The sequence below is a fragment of the Cryptotermes secundus genome, unplaced genomic scaffold (assembly GCF_002891405.2).
Source record: "Cryptotermes secundus unplaced genomic scaffold, Csec_1.0 scaffold1044, whole genome shotgun sequence".
Taxonomy (NCBI): Eukaryota; Metazoa; Arthropoda; class Insecta; order Blattodea; family Kalotermitidae; genus Cryptotermes; species Cryptotermes secundus.
In genome coordinates, this window is record NW_019738363.1 from 1,001,596 (window position 1) to 1,021,258 (window position 19,663).

Here is a 19,663-nt window from a genome sequence, read left to right on the forward strand (position 1 = left end):
GACAAAGTGAAGTTTTGTGTGTTGGTGATTTCTTTTTCTACTATAAATGCCTCTGATGATGGCTCCGTGGTGAGCCGAAACATGTAAGGCAGGTGGTGACGAGGTGGAAAACTTAAAAAAGTGTCACATTTGACGGAAGGAATTTGATTGTTGATCCCAAATTCTCTCAAAATTTACATCCGATTAGCCTCTTGTCTATAACAGGCAAGCTATTCGAGTAAGTTATTCTGAAACATAGTCCTAAGGCACACTGAAGAAAGAGGCCTGCTTAATGTATGCCAGTTTGGTTTCCATTCCTGTCACAGCACTACACATCAAAGGCTGGGGCTTACAGACATCACCTTAAATTTCAACAACATGTCTATGGCTGCTGTATTCTTGGACACTGAAAAAGCCCTCGACAAAACCTTGGCCTGGTACATAAATAACCAGAATTAAAATTTTTGATCAGTCTAATCAAGCTTATTAGCTTCAGAGTCTTGATAGAAGGAGAAACATCTGCACCAGGGGATACATACACAAGTGGGGTGGCACACGGTTCCATCCTGCCCCCACATTCCACAGTATATGTATATTGTAACGTGTTTTGTTACTGAAGACGCTGTTCGGATTGTTAATTGGTTTATTTAACAACCTACAAGTCGTAACTACAAATACTCATAACACTGTTGTGGGTTTAGACAATTTACAAACCCCACACAATAATCTCTTCACACTATCTTCAACAGTCTTCACTTATTCACAGTGCAACAAGGGAGCTATACAAATGCCACCATATTACACACGCCCAATACAATTGTACTACCGCACACACAAAGTCTTGAAGGCACACAATAAGTCTTCACTGGCTGACTTCTCCGTTATCGCACACTATCACATAAAATCTTCTAACCATGAATTTGGGTATTTCCATGACTGCTGCTATACTTCAACTGAACTCGACAACTTCACAATCACACACTCTGGTCACATACTGTTCAGCCGGCTTTTTATACCGTTCCCTGTTGCCTCATGTTACAGCGGTGTCCCCTGTTACATCACAGTGGGAAGTGCTGTTATGTTATTGCAGGGGAGGGGGGGGACGGCGGAGTGTTGACTGGCCTGTTACCGTAGCAGCGACAGCGCTCCGATGCTGTCATGTCACCACTGGTGGAGGAGAGGGTGTCCTGCATAGCACAAATATGTCACTATATATATATAAATGATATGCCCCAAATACCTGGTGTCTATCTATGTCTCTTTGCTGATAACACTTGTACATATGTGCAAAACAGCAAAAAGGGTTATATTCCCAGAAAACTGCAGTACAGCCATGGTGCTATTGAGATTTCATGTGAACACTGGAATATAACAATCAATGATGATAGGACTCAGGCCATCTACTTTTCTTACAGCTTTAGGCCCCCTGAGGCTCATCTTACACTGAATGGATGGAATATCACCTTTGTCAATCATGCAAAATATCTCGGTGTAATCTTCAATAAGAGGATTACATGGAGACTGCACATAGAAATGATTGATGCCAAGGCCTTCAGAACATTTATTAGAACCTGTTCCCTATTCAGAAGGGAGTGTTTAAGTGTCAGCATTAAACTAACCCTCATAGAGCACTGATCAGATCAGTAATGACTTATGCTTGCACCGCCTGGAAATTAGTGGCAGACACCTACCTCTTAAAATTGCAGCGACTACAAAACATGGTTCACTGCACCACTGGAAATTTTCCTAGGTGCACACAGCTTTTGATCTTCCATATGTATATGATTATATATGAAAACTGTGATGGCAACAAGCAGAAGTCATACAAAATCAACAAAATGAACATGCTTGTAGTATAGAAGGCAAAGCCATACACAGAAAATACAAGAGGCTTAAACGTGGCGGTGGTCATGCTCACGACAATTTAAATGATCTAACTGCTGTTGTAGCATAAGTAAGGTTTGCATGATCTGCTTTGCAAAGCCTGGACTGACAAAGGCCTTGTATATAGTGCAAAAGGAAGAACTTTCAATAACATGCTATATGTGCGATACATACATTTGACAAAAAGCCAAGCATATTCAATTCATGAGACAAACACACCTTCTCATGAGAGAGGATGTTACATAAGGGCTATGACTGCAAGGGATCAGATGGGGTGGGACTCTGGTTGTGAGTCTCCAGGGGCTTGGCGCCAAGACGAACTGATTGGAGATACACCGCCAGTCATAAAGTAACTGACTGTGGTTAGGCAGTTGTGGCCCAGAAGCCGAGCGTGAGGGCATTGGGAGCACGTAAGATGCAAGACAGCAGCCAGACTGGACTGACAGAAGCTGAGGTCACTGTTGAGATCTGTTACAAAGCAACGACTGGTGAAGACAATCTGAGGAGACTTAGCGTGTGATATAATGAATAGTAAAGTGCGTGAATTAGAGAGAGCGCAATAATTATTTGCAGTTATGATCTGTAGTGTTGAATAAATCCAATTACCAATCAAAACTCTGTGTCTAGTCCTCAAATATATGCCAAAATCAAGGAAACCTGTGTCCAAGCACCACATTATATCTGACAATCCCCTCATGGAGCAGAGTCCTTGATAAGCTAACAGCCACCTAGTCAAGAAATTCTCCACCTTCTGTGGAACCCAAAGGTCCATTACCATGTTCACAAGAACCTGCCACTGGTACCCGATCCTCAGTAAAATTAATCCAACCAGTATATCATAAGGAAAAAAACTGCAGTCCACTTTGTCTTTCTGTTTTATCATTTATTAGTATATAATTCTGACACTCACATTACAGCTCTTAAGGGCACATGGTTTTTCTGTATTAGATCTTTTCCAATTATAGTAATTCTCTGTTACTGCAGGGAGCAGCCAGTTTCAAACAAATCCCAAGTGAAACAGTTAAGTTAGTATTTTGGGTGTACATCTGCAAAATTCTGTTGACCTTTAACAAAAATATTAAGAATTATTAAAAGCACTGATAAACATTATGCATGAATGAGAAAAAATCTTAATTATATATAAAATTAATTTTAAACAGTATATACTTAACAACATAAATATCTGTACTTAATATCATACAGAGTATGGCGTCTTGGACTCTGTTCAAGAAAACACATGAAATCTGTGTCCTCACATTTTACAGACAGGTCACTTTACAAGGAAAAGGGAATGAAGTCTACTGTCAGCACATGAACCTGCATGTTAAGCATGTCTGCTCAGAGCTTGTATTTTTTTTTTTTACTTTCAACTTTCAACTTTGCTGGTTCAGTTACCAAAAGCAGAATGTATTCACTTTGAATTAACAAAGGCTTTTGGTATTCTGACTACGCTTCACGCAGAAAGGATGACTGAAATGGTAATGCCATAGCTCAGGTAATTATTAAGCAGATTCTCACCACGGATGTACCATTTCAATCTTAGGGTAGTCAATGTGGGATTTGTGGTGGACAAAACGGCACTGGGGAAGATTCTAACCTGAATACTTTAGAGTTCTCTTGCCAATTTATTCCACCAATGCCCCATACTCATCTTTTTATCAGGGGAAGGCACAACAAGCACCTTCCACACCAAAGTATCATGAGATTTGGTGTCACCTCACTTCAACTAATAAACTAAAATGTTATTATTTCCACTTTCAATGAAGCTGAAACTTTCAAACACCATTACATACATTGAAATCTAATTATTACAATAACATTCAATTCTAATATAAGTCATTTTACAGTGTTTTACTCTAATGACATTTTTCTCTCTGATCTTTGTGACAGGTTACGCTGTGCCTATCATCATAATTCAAGCATTTCCTGCAGTAGTTCTCTTGTTTCCTCTGTTCCACCATATCTGGCATAATTTCAATACACAGCTTCAGCCATCACACTGTATGCATAAGCAACATTGCAAAAAATATTTTATAAATTCTTTGGTGAGTGAACACAATATAAACATTGCCAACAAGCTTTGTACTACAGCCAATCCTACAGACAGATTATGATTATGTATAATACACAATGTTAATGCCCAGTAAACCTAATTACTACACCATACAAGCTCAACTAATGCTTTCCAGCAGTGTCATGTACTTCCTCTGTACAACCATGCCACATGTACTGGCCACAGTGTACCATGAAATAGAAATCACAGATTCTCTGTACGAAGGAAATAGGAGAGTGGGAAGACCAAGGTTAAGATGGGAAGAATGTGTGTGGCAGGACATAAGAATTTTGGGTGTAAAGAACTGGAGTAATGTAGCATCGAATAGAGAAGAATAGCGAGCAATCCTGAGGAAGGCCAGGGCTCACAAAGGGCTGTTGTGCCAGTGATGATGATGACGATGATGATTCTCTGTACGGTGTTAGAGCCTAATTCTGGGAAGCATTAGGACTCCTGAGATAGGGGGCACCAGACCACTATAGGCCTCTACATACACAGGGCAATACAGGTGGACATTGATGCCCTCAAAAAAGTCAAGATCCTTATATACTGTGATGTGACAACTGAAAGCCCTAATAGTGCAGTCAGAACCATATGTCTGTTGCTCAGCAATGTTCCCATTACAACATACAGCGGTGAACGTGTTGTTACAGGAAACATGTTGTAAACACTTAGAAACGAAACACTTGCTTGGGAATGAATACGTAGGTTTCCAAGGCAACGCATTCATGACACAGTATTGGAACCCTTGAAGGCCGTGATATCTATACAGTTCTCCTGAAGTTATGAAAGGAGAGGAATTTGCCTATCAGAGCAATCAGATGTACTGAGTAGCAGAAGACTAGAGACCAGCCCAAGAACCAGAAGAAATACAGTGAGAGATTTGTTATCAAGAAGGAGTACCTGCCCCGGGTGATTATCATGGAGAATTTGGTGGAATGAAGACTGGCAAGGGAAACCGAAGTACTAAGAGAAAACCCATCCCAGCGTCACTTGACAAGACCTGGGATCGAACCCGGGCTGCCACAGTGGGAAGCCAGCGACTAACCGCTTGAGCTAAGGCATAAAGCTTAATTTAAACAGATCAATACAAAATGAAAGTAAAGAAGACACTCCAGTGGAACAAAATGTTCCAGAGTTCACCATGTCTCATCATTCCAGAGCCTACCATTGTAATATCCTCAAAAAAAATTAAACTCCACTTATGAATATGTCTGTACTAAATATTGCAAAAACTAAACTCCTATAATATAGCACATATGCATAAAAGATATTAATATTGTAATATTATCTAACTTCACGGACTAGCTGTCTGTCTTCAAAAGTTAACAGCTGCTAATAAAGAAATTCCCACCGTATTATGGAACCCAAACATTCATTAATATGTTCAAAACAATACAACGCTTAACTCTAACCTTAGCCAGGTGAATCCAATCCTACAGACCTAACTGAACATAATTAGATTATATTCAGTGCCTACTAAATTGTGCTTATGATACTAATCTGAAAAGATAAGTCCCAGAAATCACATCTCATATTTACCAAGATATTGTTGTGAGTGAAGAACATGCAATGCTGGAAAGTATTTCAAAATTTTTGCAAAAAAAAAAAAAAAAAAAAAAAAAAAACAGACNAAAACTCAAGCAAACACTATGAAGTTAAGGTCAGTACATCATTATTTTCTGATTATCTGACACAGCAATATAGCAGTGATTTCTTTGGTAAAATTTAAACCCTTTCCATGCTATAAATGACTTATCTTACAGCTCTGAATCATTTTGGTATTTTATAACTGCTGTGAAAATATACTTCCCTGGTCACATTTTCCACAATTCATATTGTAAGCCTGAGTTCCTGAAAAATAAATCCAAACTGCATGGATATATAAAAACAAAAGCATCATTTTTATCACGTAAAACTAAACATGGAAAGGATTAATATTTATCACTGTTACAATGTAAATATATCAATAATAAAATATATTTTGTACAGTCTGTAATATATCATAAATAACCAGTTCATGCTGTATAAGTGTTACAAAAATATAGTCTACATATATTAAATATATTATTAATATTACAGTTTATAAGAGGCATTACTAAATATAAAATTTCATGGCTTACCTTAAGTTTGCAGGACAAGGCAAAATATCAAAGACAACAATATCTGAACTGAGTGGGAATAGAGATACATAGTATGGATGGGAGAAATAACTCTCATAGATGGGTCCTAGAGTACCAATATAAGGCACAAAATTCTCTGATATATAGCTGGTAGGCAGGCAATGTCCCTGAGCTTAACTAATTAGGCACTATACCATGAAGACATGTGAGGCAGTGGGAGTACAGATCCATATATTCTTGACCTCACCACTAGTTAGGGATGAGTGGTCAGCTTCAAACTCCAGGAAAGGGCCCCTGGTACCCACTGAATAGGAGGCTGGGCTGGCCCGAGAACCAGTCTGGACGACATGGAGAAGAAAAATCTTGCCCCTACTGGGACTTGCAACTCTGACCCCTCAGCTGTACAGCCCGTAGGCTGTTGCTACATCAACTGCGCTATCCTGGCTCCCCTAACATATAACTTGCCTACTGTAAAAGGTGAAGATGACCCTGTGTTTTGTTATACTTTACACAATGAAGACTATTGGAAACTGGTCAGCATCACATCTCTGTGGCTTTACCCCTGGGGAATAATAATAAAGGTAATGCTAACCCTGTGCCAGTCACGGCAGCCGAATGGTCTAAGGCATGTACTGTCTTCGCTCGCTTGGAAACCGGGATCATGGGTTCGAATCCCACTCAGGGCATGAATGTTTAGTTTGTGTGCGCGTTTTTCTGTTTGTGTACAGGTAGAGGCCTTGCGACGAGTTGATCGCCCACCCAAGGAGTCTTACCAAATGTGTAAGATCTAGAAAAACTGAAGTGAATGGAGAAGTTCGTGGAGGTAGGCCTAGGCCCGCTGGGGCTGTAGTGCCAAGGGGAAAAAAATGTTTATCAGTATTTTATTACAAATGGGTATGCTACTGGATGACAACTGTAATTCTTAGTTGTGACTGTAACTAGGATGATCTCCACATCCGCATGAGAATGTACTCTCGACAGGATTTATGGAAGGTGAATAAATGAAATGACATGGCATTAAGGCTGTCAGCCTTACATGCCAGCCACCCTCTAACCCCTAGGGAGATTCCTGGTACTCATTTCTGTTAGTGGCTGAGTTGACCCCAGGACCATAGTGCGGCTGGTAGGATTAGGTCAATTGAAAAAATCCACCCCATCAGGACTCAAACCCATGACTTTCTGGCCTGTAGCACAGTGCCTCAACCAACTATGCTATTGCGTGCCCCAGGAAATAATAGTAATAAAAAAACCTGCCTCTCCTGAGATTCGAACCCTGGTCACCCTGTAGCCTAGTCACTATACTGGCTATGCCATCTTAGGTGGCCTACAATTACACAAAAAGATAAATTCAAATGCAGACTTTAAAAAATGTGGCCTAGAACTTGAAAAAATTCTAGATTTTGCTTTGTCCAAATCTTGAATTATATGGGATCAAATGATAGGATACCTGTAAAGGATGTAGCAGCCTCTTTTTAGGTGCTATCCCAGAATTTTCTTGGAATGACTGAGGAAACCTTAGTCATGAGTCAACTAATATCAGGTTGAGATCCAAACCCAGAAGCAAGAAAGTTGGAGTAACAACAGGTGCACTGTTATGTTCAGCAAATTACACCAATAGTAAAGCCACAACAGCTCAAGGATGTCTTTAAAGCATATCTGATTTTCCTTTTCCATCAAAATCCTGCGAACTGTGAAATATATCCATGACACTTTTTTTTAAGAAATCTATCTGAACACGCAAAATACCACCACCTGCTCCTACGACTTTATTGTAGTACTGTGATTGTGGATTAAATATTAAGTTTAATATCAGACCTAACTTCACATTATTCTTATATATACAACACAGCTCATTTATAAATAACAAAGCAGTTCAAAATCCTATCTATATGTACTGTAAAGCTGCAGCAGACTAAAGATGGCAATTACGTTTTGTACTAAAAGGAAGTTACAATAGCAACATGGTAATGTTACGTGGCAATACTAAAGCCTAACACGGAACCTGATCCTTAACTAATTACATCCAGTCTACGTTGCATAAATATACTCTTTCGTGAGCCATTTGAATATTATCCTACTCTCTCTGTCATTCTTCCAATTGACTGCTTTCAGTTTTCTCAGCCCCATTTCAATGCATTTCTTCCATTCAACCTACATGCCCAGTCCATCACAATTTTTGAAGTTAATTTTAGAATAACTAATGACTGAAGATTTTGATTCTCCAGTTTGTAATATCATGAGAACATAGAAAGCAACCTAACTAATGTTTACTTTTCTGATCAATATTAGCCATCTAATGGTTGTAGTTATGGTGGGATGCGGTGATTTGGATACAAAGAGCATAATTTTAATTTTTCAACAGTTTGACAAATGACAGAACCCATTTCAATTTCTTGTTCAGTTTCAAATATGCACTTCCCAAACTCTGTGGATATCAAAAATATTTCAGTGGATTTCCTAAGGTGAATGCTTAAAAGCCAATAATTTTAAGGCCAATACTATCCATGGAAGGGTTATATTTGTTACCTGTATCAGAAAAATTTTCCTGGTCCACATGAAAACTTTTCTTTCAGAAGGAAAAAATTAATCAAAAGCTAAGAAAGTTTAGCTGTACAGCATGTCTTCAGGTACAGCAAAGGATACACAAGGAACAAATTCTCAGGAAAAATTTAGGGGGTTCTGTTTTCTTGAGAGGGTTCATAGAGTGACAAAGTTTGGGAATCACAGGATTAGCCACTGTGAACATTACCATTCCATGTGAAATGTTGTACTATGGAAGTAGCAGTGTTACTCAAGTACTACTGGTTTTGCAAACACAGGCACACTGAATGAATACTGAGGGATCTTTTCATTGAGCACTAGATGTTGCTGCTTGCGGATGTTGGCTGGTGACTCTCCAATGTGCTCAAGCCAATGAAGCAAGATTTCAGCATCAGAAGGGCAAGTGCGAACAAATGCTGGTTCTGCATAAGCAGAATGGAGGTAACGCCACAGCCCAGTCAAGTTTGATGGGATTTCATAACCTAAACAAACAACAGGAAAATCCATGTTCTTAAGTACACATAAATTTAAAATATCAGTACATCATCATTCAGACTTTTCACAAATATATCACTCAACTTCACGAACAACATATTAATCATTTCACTGCTGCATGATGTAAGCACCGATAACTTCTTGGAGACAAAATCCATGAAATGGATACATGTAGGGAATGCACAGAGCTAACCTCTGGAACTACTGAATGAAATATATCTGAGACTACAACTGTCAGAAGAGGGCATGTGGTAGAGTAGTTGGTTGAGGCACTGCTAGAAGCTGGAATGTCACAGGATCAATTCCTGATGAGACCATTGGATTTTTCCATTGATCTAATTCTTCCAGCCACACTGTGACCCTGGGGTCAACTCAGCCTCTTAACAAAAATGAGTACCAGGAATCTTCCTTGGGGTAATGGGTGGCCAGTACGTAAGGCTGACAACCTCACCACCATCTGTGAGCTGACTGTCTACAAAATGTGAGAGCCTTGACATCTCACACACCTACTGGCCTCCACAGCCTGTTACATGGATAGCTTTTACAACTTTCAGGTGACTACATTATTGATTCATATTAGTCCAATACAACCCGTGCCTTATGCAAACACTGAAACTGAACTTAATACATTTTATTATTAAATGTATTCTCCTGCCAACCGTCCAACTTCAACCACATCTGCAGAAAATTTATACAAAATACAGCAAAGTGGACAGAGCCTGCATGAAGTGAGAAGAATGTCACAAACTAACATGAGCACACTGGGGAATCCATACAAGCTTTGCTGTTCTTCGGCAAAAATACTATAAAACCAAATCTTTTAATGACACAGACCTTTAATACCGGCTGCAGCAACTCTAACTTGGTGCAACTTGGGTAGCACTTCGCAATCCAAAAGTGATGGCCTTGGGCCACAAAGAAACAAACTATTGCCACTGCCATGGCTACTTGCATTCTGCAGGTAAAAGTCAATACGTCGAAGCTCAGACTCCAATTGGCTTCCATCCTTCGCAACACCACGTACATAAAAGCAAAACCGAGAGAAGAAATCCCTGTCAACAAGAAATACGAAATGGGATAAAAGAATACACTTATCACTGCAAGTCTAATGGAGATATTTACACATTATCATACATAATATCAACTGCCTAAGATGTACAGTAGCATACCTGGTCACTAGTTCTGCCTCGGGGTCTTCTTGATTCTGTTGCAAAATCCCGCCAGGAAAACGAGATTCCAGCAGTGAAACAATATCATCAGCCACATCAATTGGATCTTCATCTAAACCCAAGTATAACGCTGGAACTCTCAGTCTCAAACCTAAACGACTGAAAACTTCGGGTGGCCTTGATACATTCACAGGAATAGTTTTGAACTGTGGCAATATTTTGGCTGCAACCTTTAGTTCAGCTAACATGAGAACACGATGACTCTGAGGGCACGCCCCTAAACACTTCTCATCCTTCCCCGCCTTCACAAATAAAGTTAGATTAGAAGACTGGTTCATAGTTCCTAAAATCTTGGTTCCGTGAACGTTTATACCGTCCAGCGTCTGTTGATTTACATCCCCCGCAAGTATGAGGTTAAGTGTCAACTTTCTTCAAACTGCACATATACAAAATCGAATGCACTTAATGATTAAAACTCTTCTCTTAATAAGTGTCGACTGGAAATTTTTAAAGCAGATGTCGCAGTGCTGTGCTATTTATATGCCACTTCTTCAGCAACTAAAAATAGCTAGACTACGACACCTCTTATTCTGCAAAATGTTTGGTATAGAATATACCATTTTAAAGTAGAGCAAGACACACGTTTACTTAAACATTTTTCCTCAAGAAATTAAGCAAGAATAACCGTATAAAAACACTTACCTGCAATGTGCTATTGTTTCCTATTTCTGCCAATCAGACCGGAACAGCATAAAAAAATATCTTGTTGTCCTTTCCTCTTTCCGGTATTTACGCCATGAGACGGATGAAAAGCATGAGAAGTAACGCAAACGAGATGCATTTTATCGGGATTCCGAATAAGGAACTGCAACATGTTATTTGTGTCGATAGTAAAAGTTAATAATTATATGAACACTAAGTGTCACTAATTTAAATTTATGACTTTCTAAAACATAATATTTAGTAATTGCGTCACACATTGTTCCATTATGAAAAATTCACCATTACAACTAGTTCCATAGCAAACTGTCAAAAGAGTGAATCTTGTATAATTTTCCCGAATTGGCTGAATTTTAGCAATGATGTATGTTTGACATAGAAATATGATGTAGGACGGACAGTAAAACGCCATTATATTGTATTTATCCGTTTACATGCACTGACAGTCTAGATCGTATCCTTTTTGTGTTGGTTAAGGTTCATATGAAAACTTAACCATGTGAATGTATGGATTTTAAATTTGTTCTCTTACTTTTCAGGTGGTTATGGATGCAAATTAAATAAAGTCGCAGGATTAATGATAGCAAAGTTTGCCATGAAAAACGCAAGCAAAAACATGATAGTCTAAAGTCTGACAATATGACTCCTTTTGATGATTTCATGTATCTCATGAATTCTGTTCTTCTAGGAGAAGAACCAGTAAGTAAATGTCACTTTTATGTGAATTGGTGTCTATTTTTCAATTAAGCAGTTTGAAAATGAATATATTTCTAGATCCACATGACTTAAAATTTCTACAGGAGCTAGAACAGAAACTATCTTGTCGTAGTTACTACTGAAATAGTATAACTAGACTTAGCTAGTGGACCAGTTGAGTTATGACACCATGTAGTGTTGTAGGTGGTTATCAGAATTTTGGAGAAACTGTTAACTCGTTCTGTTACTCTGGAGGCAAGGTAGCATGTTCCTCCAGTGCGTTTATTAGGGAGGTTTCTGTCCCAAAAATAGGGACAGCTATTTCTCCAAATAAATCATAGCCACCATGGCGGTAAGGTTGTCAGCCTTACACACCGGGCGCGCTTTACTCCCCAGGAAAATTATTTATTTAATTCCTGGTTCTCATTTCTGTTAGAGGCTGAGTGAACCCCAGGGCCATAGTGCAGCTGGAAGGATTAGGTCAATTGAAATGGTCCAAATATAGTCCAAATTTACAGAGCCATGAAAACCTCAAAATTCCTATTATAGTAATTAAAAGTCTGATCTCATTCATTGAAATTTCTTCTTTTCTTGGTTTTCATATTCACAAAAGAGACTACAAATCTAGTTTAGCCATCATTATCATAATATGGAATAGACTAGAGCAGAAGAGAAATTATATGCATTCCACAGATTCTTCACAGGAGGCCTAAGTGAAAGATGTAGAACATGTCATAATAAAAATACAGTATTTGTTTCAAGTACAAATATAAATACAAATACAGAGGTGTGAAAGCTTTTTACATATTTATAGACATCTCCTATGATACAGAATTACACCAAAATAATTATATGAAAGAACAAACCCATTGTAACTTCCATATATTTATATTTCAGAATTTTCAATTAAGGTAAATTATTCCACAGAGCTGAAGTGAGATAGGATGTACTTCTTTAATGGTTTCTTAAATATTTTTATATTGTGATTCAAGAACAAAGTGGAATAGACATTTCTCTAAATGTCATAGATCCTTTTAGATTTATAGAAATTAACTTATTTTGTGGACATTTCATGATTACCATGATGTGCAGTTGATGTACCTTGTATTTAAAAGTTAGAATACTTAACAAATTTGTTTTAGACTAGGTGTGAGAATATGACAGTTCTAAAGGGGTATGTGGTAGTGTAGTTGGTTGAGGCACTATGCTACAAGCCGGAAGGTCACGAGTTCGAGTCCTGATGAGGTGGATTTTCTTCAATTTACCTAATTCTTCCAGCCACATTATGGCCTTGGGGTCAACTGAAATAAGTACCAGGAATATTCCTGGGGGGTAAAGGGTGGCCAGTGCGTAAGGCTGACAACCTTGCTGCCATTTCTGAGCTGATTATCTAAGAGAAAATGTGTGAGCCTCAATGTCTCACAGCTCTATCTGCCTTCATAGCCTGTTACAGGGATAACTTTACTTTTTTTCCAATATGACACTTTTAATTATGTTATCTCACAGCAAACATATCATGCATCTGTTATACATGTTAATCATCTCTAGCCATGTTAGTGACAGTTAATAGTCAGCTTCAGACCCCCAGCCACTCTACATTTGTGACACAAGCCTCCAGTACCCATTGGATGGGAGGCTGTTTGGGCCATAGAGAAAAATCTCTGCCTGTCAGGAATTGAACCCCAATTACCAGGTCATCCAGCCCATAGCCTAGTCAATATATTGACTCAGTTATTGTCTAAATAATCATGAAACTCATAATTTTCTCTCTTGTGCATTTTTCAGACAATTGAAGACTTTATTTTACTTATTGGAACGTTTGTAGCGTTCATTGCGTTCATTCTGTGGTGCTGCTTCCCAGTGGTGCCAAAAGAAGCAAATCCGCCCCTGCAGTATGACAGCCGGAGTTACAATCAGTATAAGAAGGTTGACACAGGATATGAAACAAACTCCTAGCAGAAGATATACTCCCTTGATGGACGGGGGTACACATATCACAACAGGGCTATGTCAGCATCCCCATCTGCATTGAACTCTGATGTTTCATTGACAAAATTGGAGCCCAATTCACAGATTTAATTTTACATTATGGCTGGAAGGTTTCAGAATGCCTGATTTTAACAGATGTGACAACTATAGCAATGTTTACCAGAAATGCAGATTGCTTTTATGAAAACCCTGCAAATCTCATTAGAGTATTCTCCATTGCTGTTTCAGAGATCTAACAAATTAATGTGATTCCTAATGAGACAGTTTATTACTGATGACAGGGTAGCCAAAAAGATGCAGAATATTCTCACAAAACACTTACATCATGAGGATACATTTTTTTATTTTCGTAGTACATTTCAAAATGGCTACTGTATGACTTTTTATATATCGTTTATTTATTATTAATTATCCGTTTTTTGCCTCTCTTTCTATTATAATGTCTGTACATTTGTACCAGAACTCCCAATATGTTTCACTTAGATATACAACTGTATATAAACAAGTCAGGAAATATACAGGTAACATTACAATACTGGCAAGTTTGTTCCATTGTGTTTAATTCTCTTGAAAATTATAACGCTTACAGAAATAATGTGTCAGAATTAAATTGCATGTTTCAGTTTTTTCTACATCTTCTTATAAATATTTAGAAAATGTTTATTTTGGGAAGGGATGGTGGGGTGTCCAATATGTAGACCAGTGTTTCTCCAACTTCAACTGCATACCGCTATACGGGCAGTGAGCAGACATGGGGATCACTAAGCTGTAATTAAACATTCTCCTAGCATGCAGTTATGCTTATTTCTGCAAACAGGAGAAAAATTACAGTAAGAGTTGCCATAAACCATTTTTTACAGCCACCAATTTTGAGTAAATATTTTAAAATACTCATTCACCACACCACGGATCCAAAGACCACAGTTTGAGAAACACTGGTGTAGGTTATATAGTGTCAGATGGTGGAATAATTAAGAATGGTGAGTTTGAAAGGAACTTGGAGGAAGCAATCACGGATTAATCAAGGTGCTGTCTGGCATTTGCTTGGAGGAATTGAGTAAAAATATGAAAAACCTCACTTCAGGCGGTAATTCTTCTGACTTCTGTTTGGAAGATGCTTGGCTTCAGTCTTGGGTGAGATATCAGCTATGATGGCTGAAATTTATCATGGTTTTTCTTAGTCCTTCCAAGTGAGTGTTGTGATGATCTCTTTTTCCCACGTCCATTCAAATTCAGTGTTAAACTACCCAGTATGAAATTTCATGAAAATTTGTTCAGTGATTCTTGAATTGCTACATGCAGACAGATTGACATGACACATGACAATGCTGTGAAGCACATTTTTGCAGCTTTTCAGTTTGAATGTGCCAAAAACTGACTGAGGACCATTGGAACCTCTTTAAATGATCTGTTTTCACAATTTATTGTAGGATCAGAATTAGTATAAGTGTTCTTGCAAGTTTATGTCCATCCTCCCCTGACATCCAATAGTAAATGTATGTACAAATAAGATTCATCCATTCATGTATTAGGATTATTATAACCATTTTTAATTTATTTTACATGCCTTCTGAGACTTGAATCTAGAACCTTTCCAGCATACTGAAATATAATGTTGCGTGTCGTTTTGCAGGCTAGTGACAGACATCTTGGCATCATTTTCAATCTGATCTGACTCATGTATGAACTGCTTTAAGAGATCTGAAGCATATGTTAGATAACTACAGACTATATACTTAATTACATGTGCTATTAATAGGTAATGATAGGAGACATTTGAAAAGAGTCTTTATTATTCTATATGTTCCATAATATTGTTAGATTAGTTAAACCAAAGAGTTTATGTTGGATCGATCTTGTAGTATGCCTAAGGAAAAAATCGCTGTGGAAATGTGTAAGGAAACCTCGTAGAAAGATATATGATGTGAAGGTTTCATGGTGAGAGCATGCAATGTAATTTTCTCAGGAAAATAGCTGTGTTAATGTGGAGTTGGTGACTGATGTTTCAGAGACTGGTTTTGTCTCCACAATCAGGGGTTGATATTGATTAACCCCTGATGATGGAGACAGACACAGTCTTTGCAAATGTCGGACCCCAGCTTCACATTGACATGGATGATTTCCCAAGAATATGTCACTGCTCAAAGAGTTTACTTGAAAGAATAAGGTAAAAATGAGCATTTAATATTAAAAAGGTTTTTAGAAAAGGACGTCATGACGCTATGACTTTGGCAGCGTAAGGCCCAGTAGTATCTTTTTTTTTAGTGACTGATTCATAAGAATATGAAAAACTCTTTGAATGTCTGGTAAAAAGAAAAGGACACAGTTCTTACTGCCATAAGGTCTTGAATACAATAAAGAAATAAAGCATATTTTTACAATATACTGATCAGTTACTTATGTTCCTTTTGTTAAATAGTTATATAGGTGCAATACTCATAAATGTGTGTTGTTTAGATATACTTTTATAATTTTGTGCCAAATCCAGATTCCATGGCAGCTTAAGTGTCTGATCTAATTTGCATAAATAAAACAAATTCTGTGATGAGTTTAGTGGAAAGTGAGTTAATGTGTTTCAATAATAAAGTGCCACAAGTACATGGTCACATGTGAGGATACTTTATATGCGTTCGTTATTAGCTGGAGACACACGTCTCCATTATGTTACATGCATACTCCATATATATGTATATTAGCTTCTGTTTTCAGTCCTAATATTCTACTACCCTGTAAGAATACGGGATAATGGAGATTGTTAAATGGCTAATAGATAGTTACATTTCTAGAGCCCTGCCACAGACATTGACAAGATTCTGTAGGACATTCATAATGTATTTACTTTCTGTGAGAACAACATTGCTGTATTTAGAATATCACAGGTTCATAAGTGCTAGCTTTGTTGTAAAATTATTCAATTATATATAGTTATTTCTTCAGTATGTGACATCAGAACTGCTTTAAAAATTTATGTTGCATTTAGTTCAAAGTGAAGCTAACCAGCCTTTCAGGACAACATTAGCAGTGTAACTGACTGTCATTTCAAAGATACTATTTTAATTTGAGACTATATATATTCCACAGAGTTAAACATGAACAATTGAAATGCAGTCAAATCTGTCCTTTGGTGAAGTCTTTAAAGATTTGAAAATCTCTCCATTTCAGATGGATTTCCACATTACAAGTGCATCTATGTAAGAAATAACATTGCACTCTACATAATCCATGTATTTATGTATCTATTTTCAGTTTCTTCTTCTTATATTTCTTCCCCACGTTCAGTGGTGTTACAGCAGTGTTCTTTCTCATATAAATTCAAGGCACAACAGTGCTGAAGAAAATTATATAAACAGAAAAGAACAAATATTCATGCTAGATTTGAGGTTTAATGATAGTGGCTGTGAAGAATATGATCTGGGTTGTAATGCTATGTAGTTAGGCTGTAATCCATAGGCATTTCAAAGGAACATATGACCTCCATATTCCTCTGCTTGCCACCTACTTCTTGCTTCGCTCACCCTTCAACACTGAAGATCGTGATACATTCCTCTCAAAGCGTTAGTGGACTCTTACCAAATTGAATGGCACTACAGCCCACAAGATCATACTTTTCAACACACATTTAGGCCACGCCATAGCTCAAGGGGTTAGTCGCTGGCTTCCCACTGCAGCGGCCTGGGTTCGATCCCGGGTCTGGACAAGTGGGATTTGTGGTGGACAAAGTGGTGCTGGGGCAGGTTTTCTCAGAGTACTTCGGTTTCCCATGCAAATCTTCATTCCACCAAATTCTGCATCATCATAATCACCCGGGCAAGTACAATAGGCCAATCAGTAGCCACCGTGCCGAGTGGACCCAGTCAGACACCACCCCCCACTAAGCGAATTTCAACACATATTCAGGTGGATTACTTTCATTTAAATTGTCGTTTCTCCTTTATATCTGCATACTAAATTAATTAATTAATTTCATTATTAGAAGTGCTTTTACATTAGCTTTCGGTCTGTATTCTTGAGATGAGAAAATTTACGAACACACAGGTTCTGTTGTGCATCAGCGAATCTAGAAATAATATCTATGATAATTTTTAATGAATCTTTAATAGCAAATATTAGTGTTCTGTACCCAGAAATAAGCAATATTATGTGGCAAAGCTGAGTTTGATCCAAAGTCAGGTCATGTGGGATCTGTGATGAACAAAATTGCACTGGGGCAGGTTTTCTAACAGAACTTGGTTTCCCCTGCCAGTTCTCATTCCACCAACCACTCCACAGTCAATAACTGTCCTATCATGTGGCACTGTGTAGTCTTAATACAGTGTAGTTATATAGCGAACTGAAAAGAGAAGCTGAATGACAATTCAGTTTTAATTTGATGTTGGTCTTAAACTTAATCACTTTAACCTCATTGCTCCAGTCAGTAGTGCAGGTTTCTGATTCCACCTTTGAAGCATTCATTTTACTTCCAAAGTGTTTTTTATTTCAAGATGTACAAAACAACTCTCTTCTTTGTGTCATACTGTGCATCTTCACTGTATTAAGATTTTGTTCACTTAATTACAGTAATAAACCCCCTACTGTGAAGAGAGGCAGATAATATATTTTGATATTATGTATATCTTTTGTGTAACAAAATATGTAAATATTGTGATTATAGTGACTTGTCTTGCATCTTCATATTTCTGTCAATAGCATTACAACTTGATATAAAATACAGTAGATCAGAAACATCTGGAAAGTTTCGAAATGTGGTGTTGGAGAAGGATGGAGAAGATCAGTTGGACCGATTATGTGAGAAATGAAGAAGTGTTAATTAGAGTCAGTGAGCAGAGGAATATCCTACACGAAATAAGAAAATGGAAGGCTAATTGGATTGGTCATGTTTTACGCAGAAACTGCCTTCTAAAAGAAGTTATTGAAGGAAAGATAGAGGGGCAGATAGAAGTGACAAGAAGACGAAGAAGACGTAAGAAGATGCTGGATGACCTTGGGGACAGAAGAGGATACTGTCATTTGAAGGAGAAAGCTCTAGATCGCATTAAGTGGAGGAATTATTTTGGAAGAGACTGTGGACCTGTCGTCTGACAGATTACTGATGATGATGATAAAATACAGCTCTGCAGTACCAAATAGACTGAAACATTTTATGTTGGTCAGCTGCAATGTTAAGAATATAATGGAAGTTGAAACAAGTGCAAGCTCTACATTTCAATTCAAATTTTATTTTTTGTTGGATCTGAGATTCCCGCAGTGGTGATTATGAAGAGTACTGCCTTCTGAGTTGTGTTGTCATGTCTGGTAGAAAGAAGTTCACCTATATTTCAGATGAATAGACTGCCTCTATCTTCAGGGGGCGAAGACTAAGCAGGCAAGCAAGCAGCTTCTTTGTCTTATATTTCAACCCTAAAGATGGAGGCAGTCCATTCATCTGAGATGCTGCTGAACTACATGGAGTCACGTATCAGAGGATGGTATTCTCCAGTTCAATGTTTTGTCAAACATGAAAAAACATCCCTTCCTTTTCTCACCAATGCAGGCACCAAAAAGGAAATCATTACTCACAATGAACCACGTTTTAGGATATGCACACCACTGAATATGATATTACTGATATTCTATTATGATGAAAAATTTAAAATTACCCTTATGTGCCAAGACTAAAGACACGTGAAGAATTATTCACATTTACAGTCACAAAGAAAATCCAGTTCTTATCTGGGACATTGGCACAGGGATATTTTGTGTGTCAGCTTGTGTGTTGCCCCAGCATATTTCCCAACTGTTTCTGAGGTTCAGAATTTATATATAAAAAAGTATTTTTGGGGTTCCTTTTACATTTGTTATTGCAAAATATGTAAACCAGTTTGGTTAGCAATGTACATATTCTGACATGCTAACTTCTAATCTGTGAGCTTCAAATGTAAGTTCTTTTGTCAAGGGTTATAGTTTTCATATCTCTGATCCATAATTTGATAGCTAACTTGTATATAACTCTGAGGATATATCCCCCCCATTTCTGT

At 37.8% G+C, this 19,663-nt stretch overlaps 2 protein-coding genes across 3 annotated transcripts in view; both read right to left on the reverse strand.

The window, feature by feature from the left end:
• LOC111870952 (transcription initiation factor TFIID subunit 10) overlaps nt 1-11,048 on the reverse strand; it is a 17,092-nt gene extending 6,044 nt beyond the window's left edge. Inside the window, exon 1 of the mRNA XM_023863626.2 lies at nt 10,947-11,048. The gene's annotated coding sequence lies outside the window, so the exon portion shown is untranslated. The remainder of the gene's footprint in view (nt 1-10,946) is intronic.
• Nucleotides 1,987-10,937, reverse strand: LOC111870951 (chloride intracellular channel exl-1). 2 transcript variants are annotated; one of them, XM_033754051.1, is made up of 4 exons: nt 10,245-10,937; nt 9,910-10,127; nt 8,789-9,062; nt 1,987-2,927 (listed from the first exon to the last, which is right to left on the reverse strand). In XM_033754051.1, exons 1-3 carry the CDS (start codon nt 10,580-10,582, stop codon nt 8,827-8,829), a joined length of 792 nt encoding a protein of 263 aa, XP_033609942.1. In that variant the 5' UTR covers nt 10,583-10,937; the 3' UTR covers nt 1,987-2,927; nt 8,789-8,826. The 2 variants fall into 2 exon arrangements, with proteins under 2 accessions (XP_033609942.1, XP_023719392.1); XM_023863624.2 differs by lacking the exon at nt 1,987-2,927 and having other exon boundaries at nt 7,271-9,062.
• Nucleotides 11,049-19,663: the final 8,615 nt, after the last annotated feature.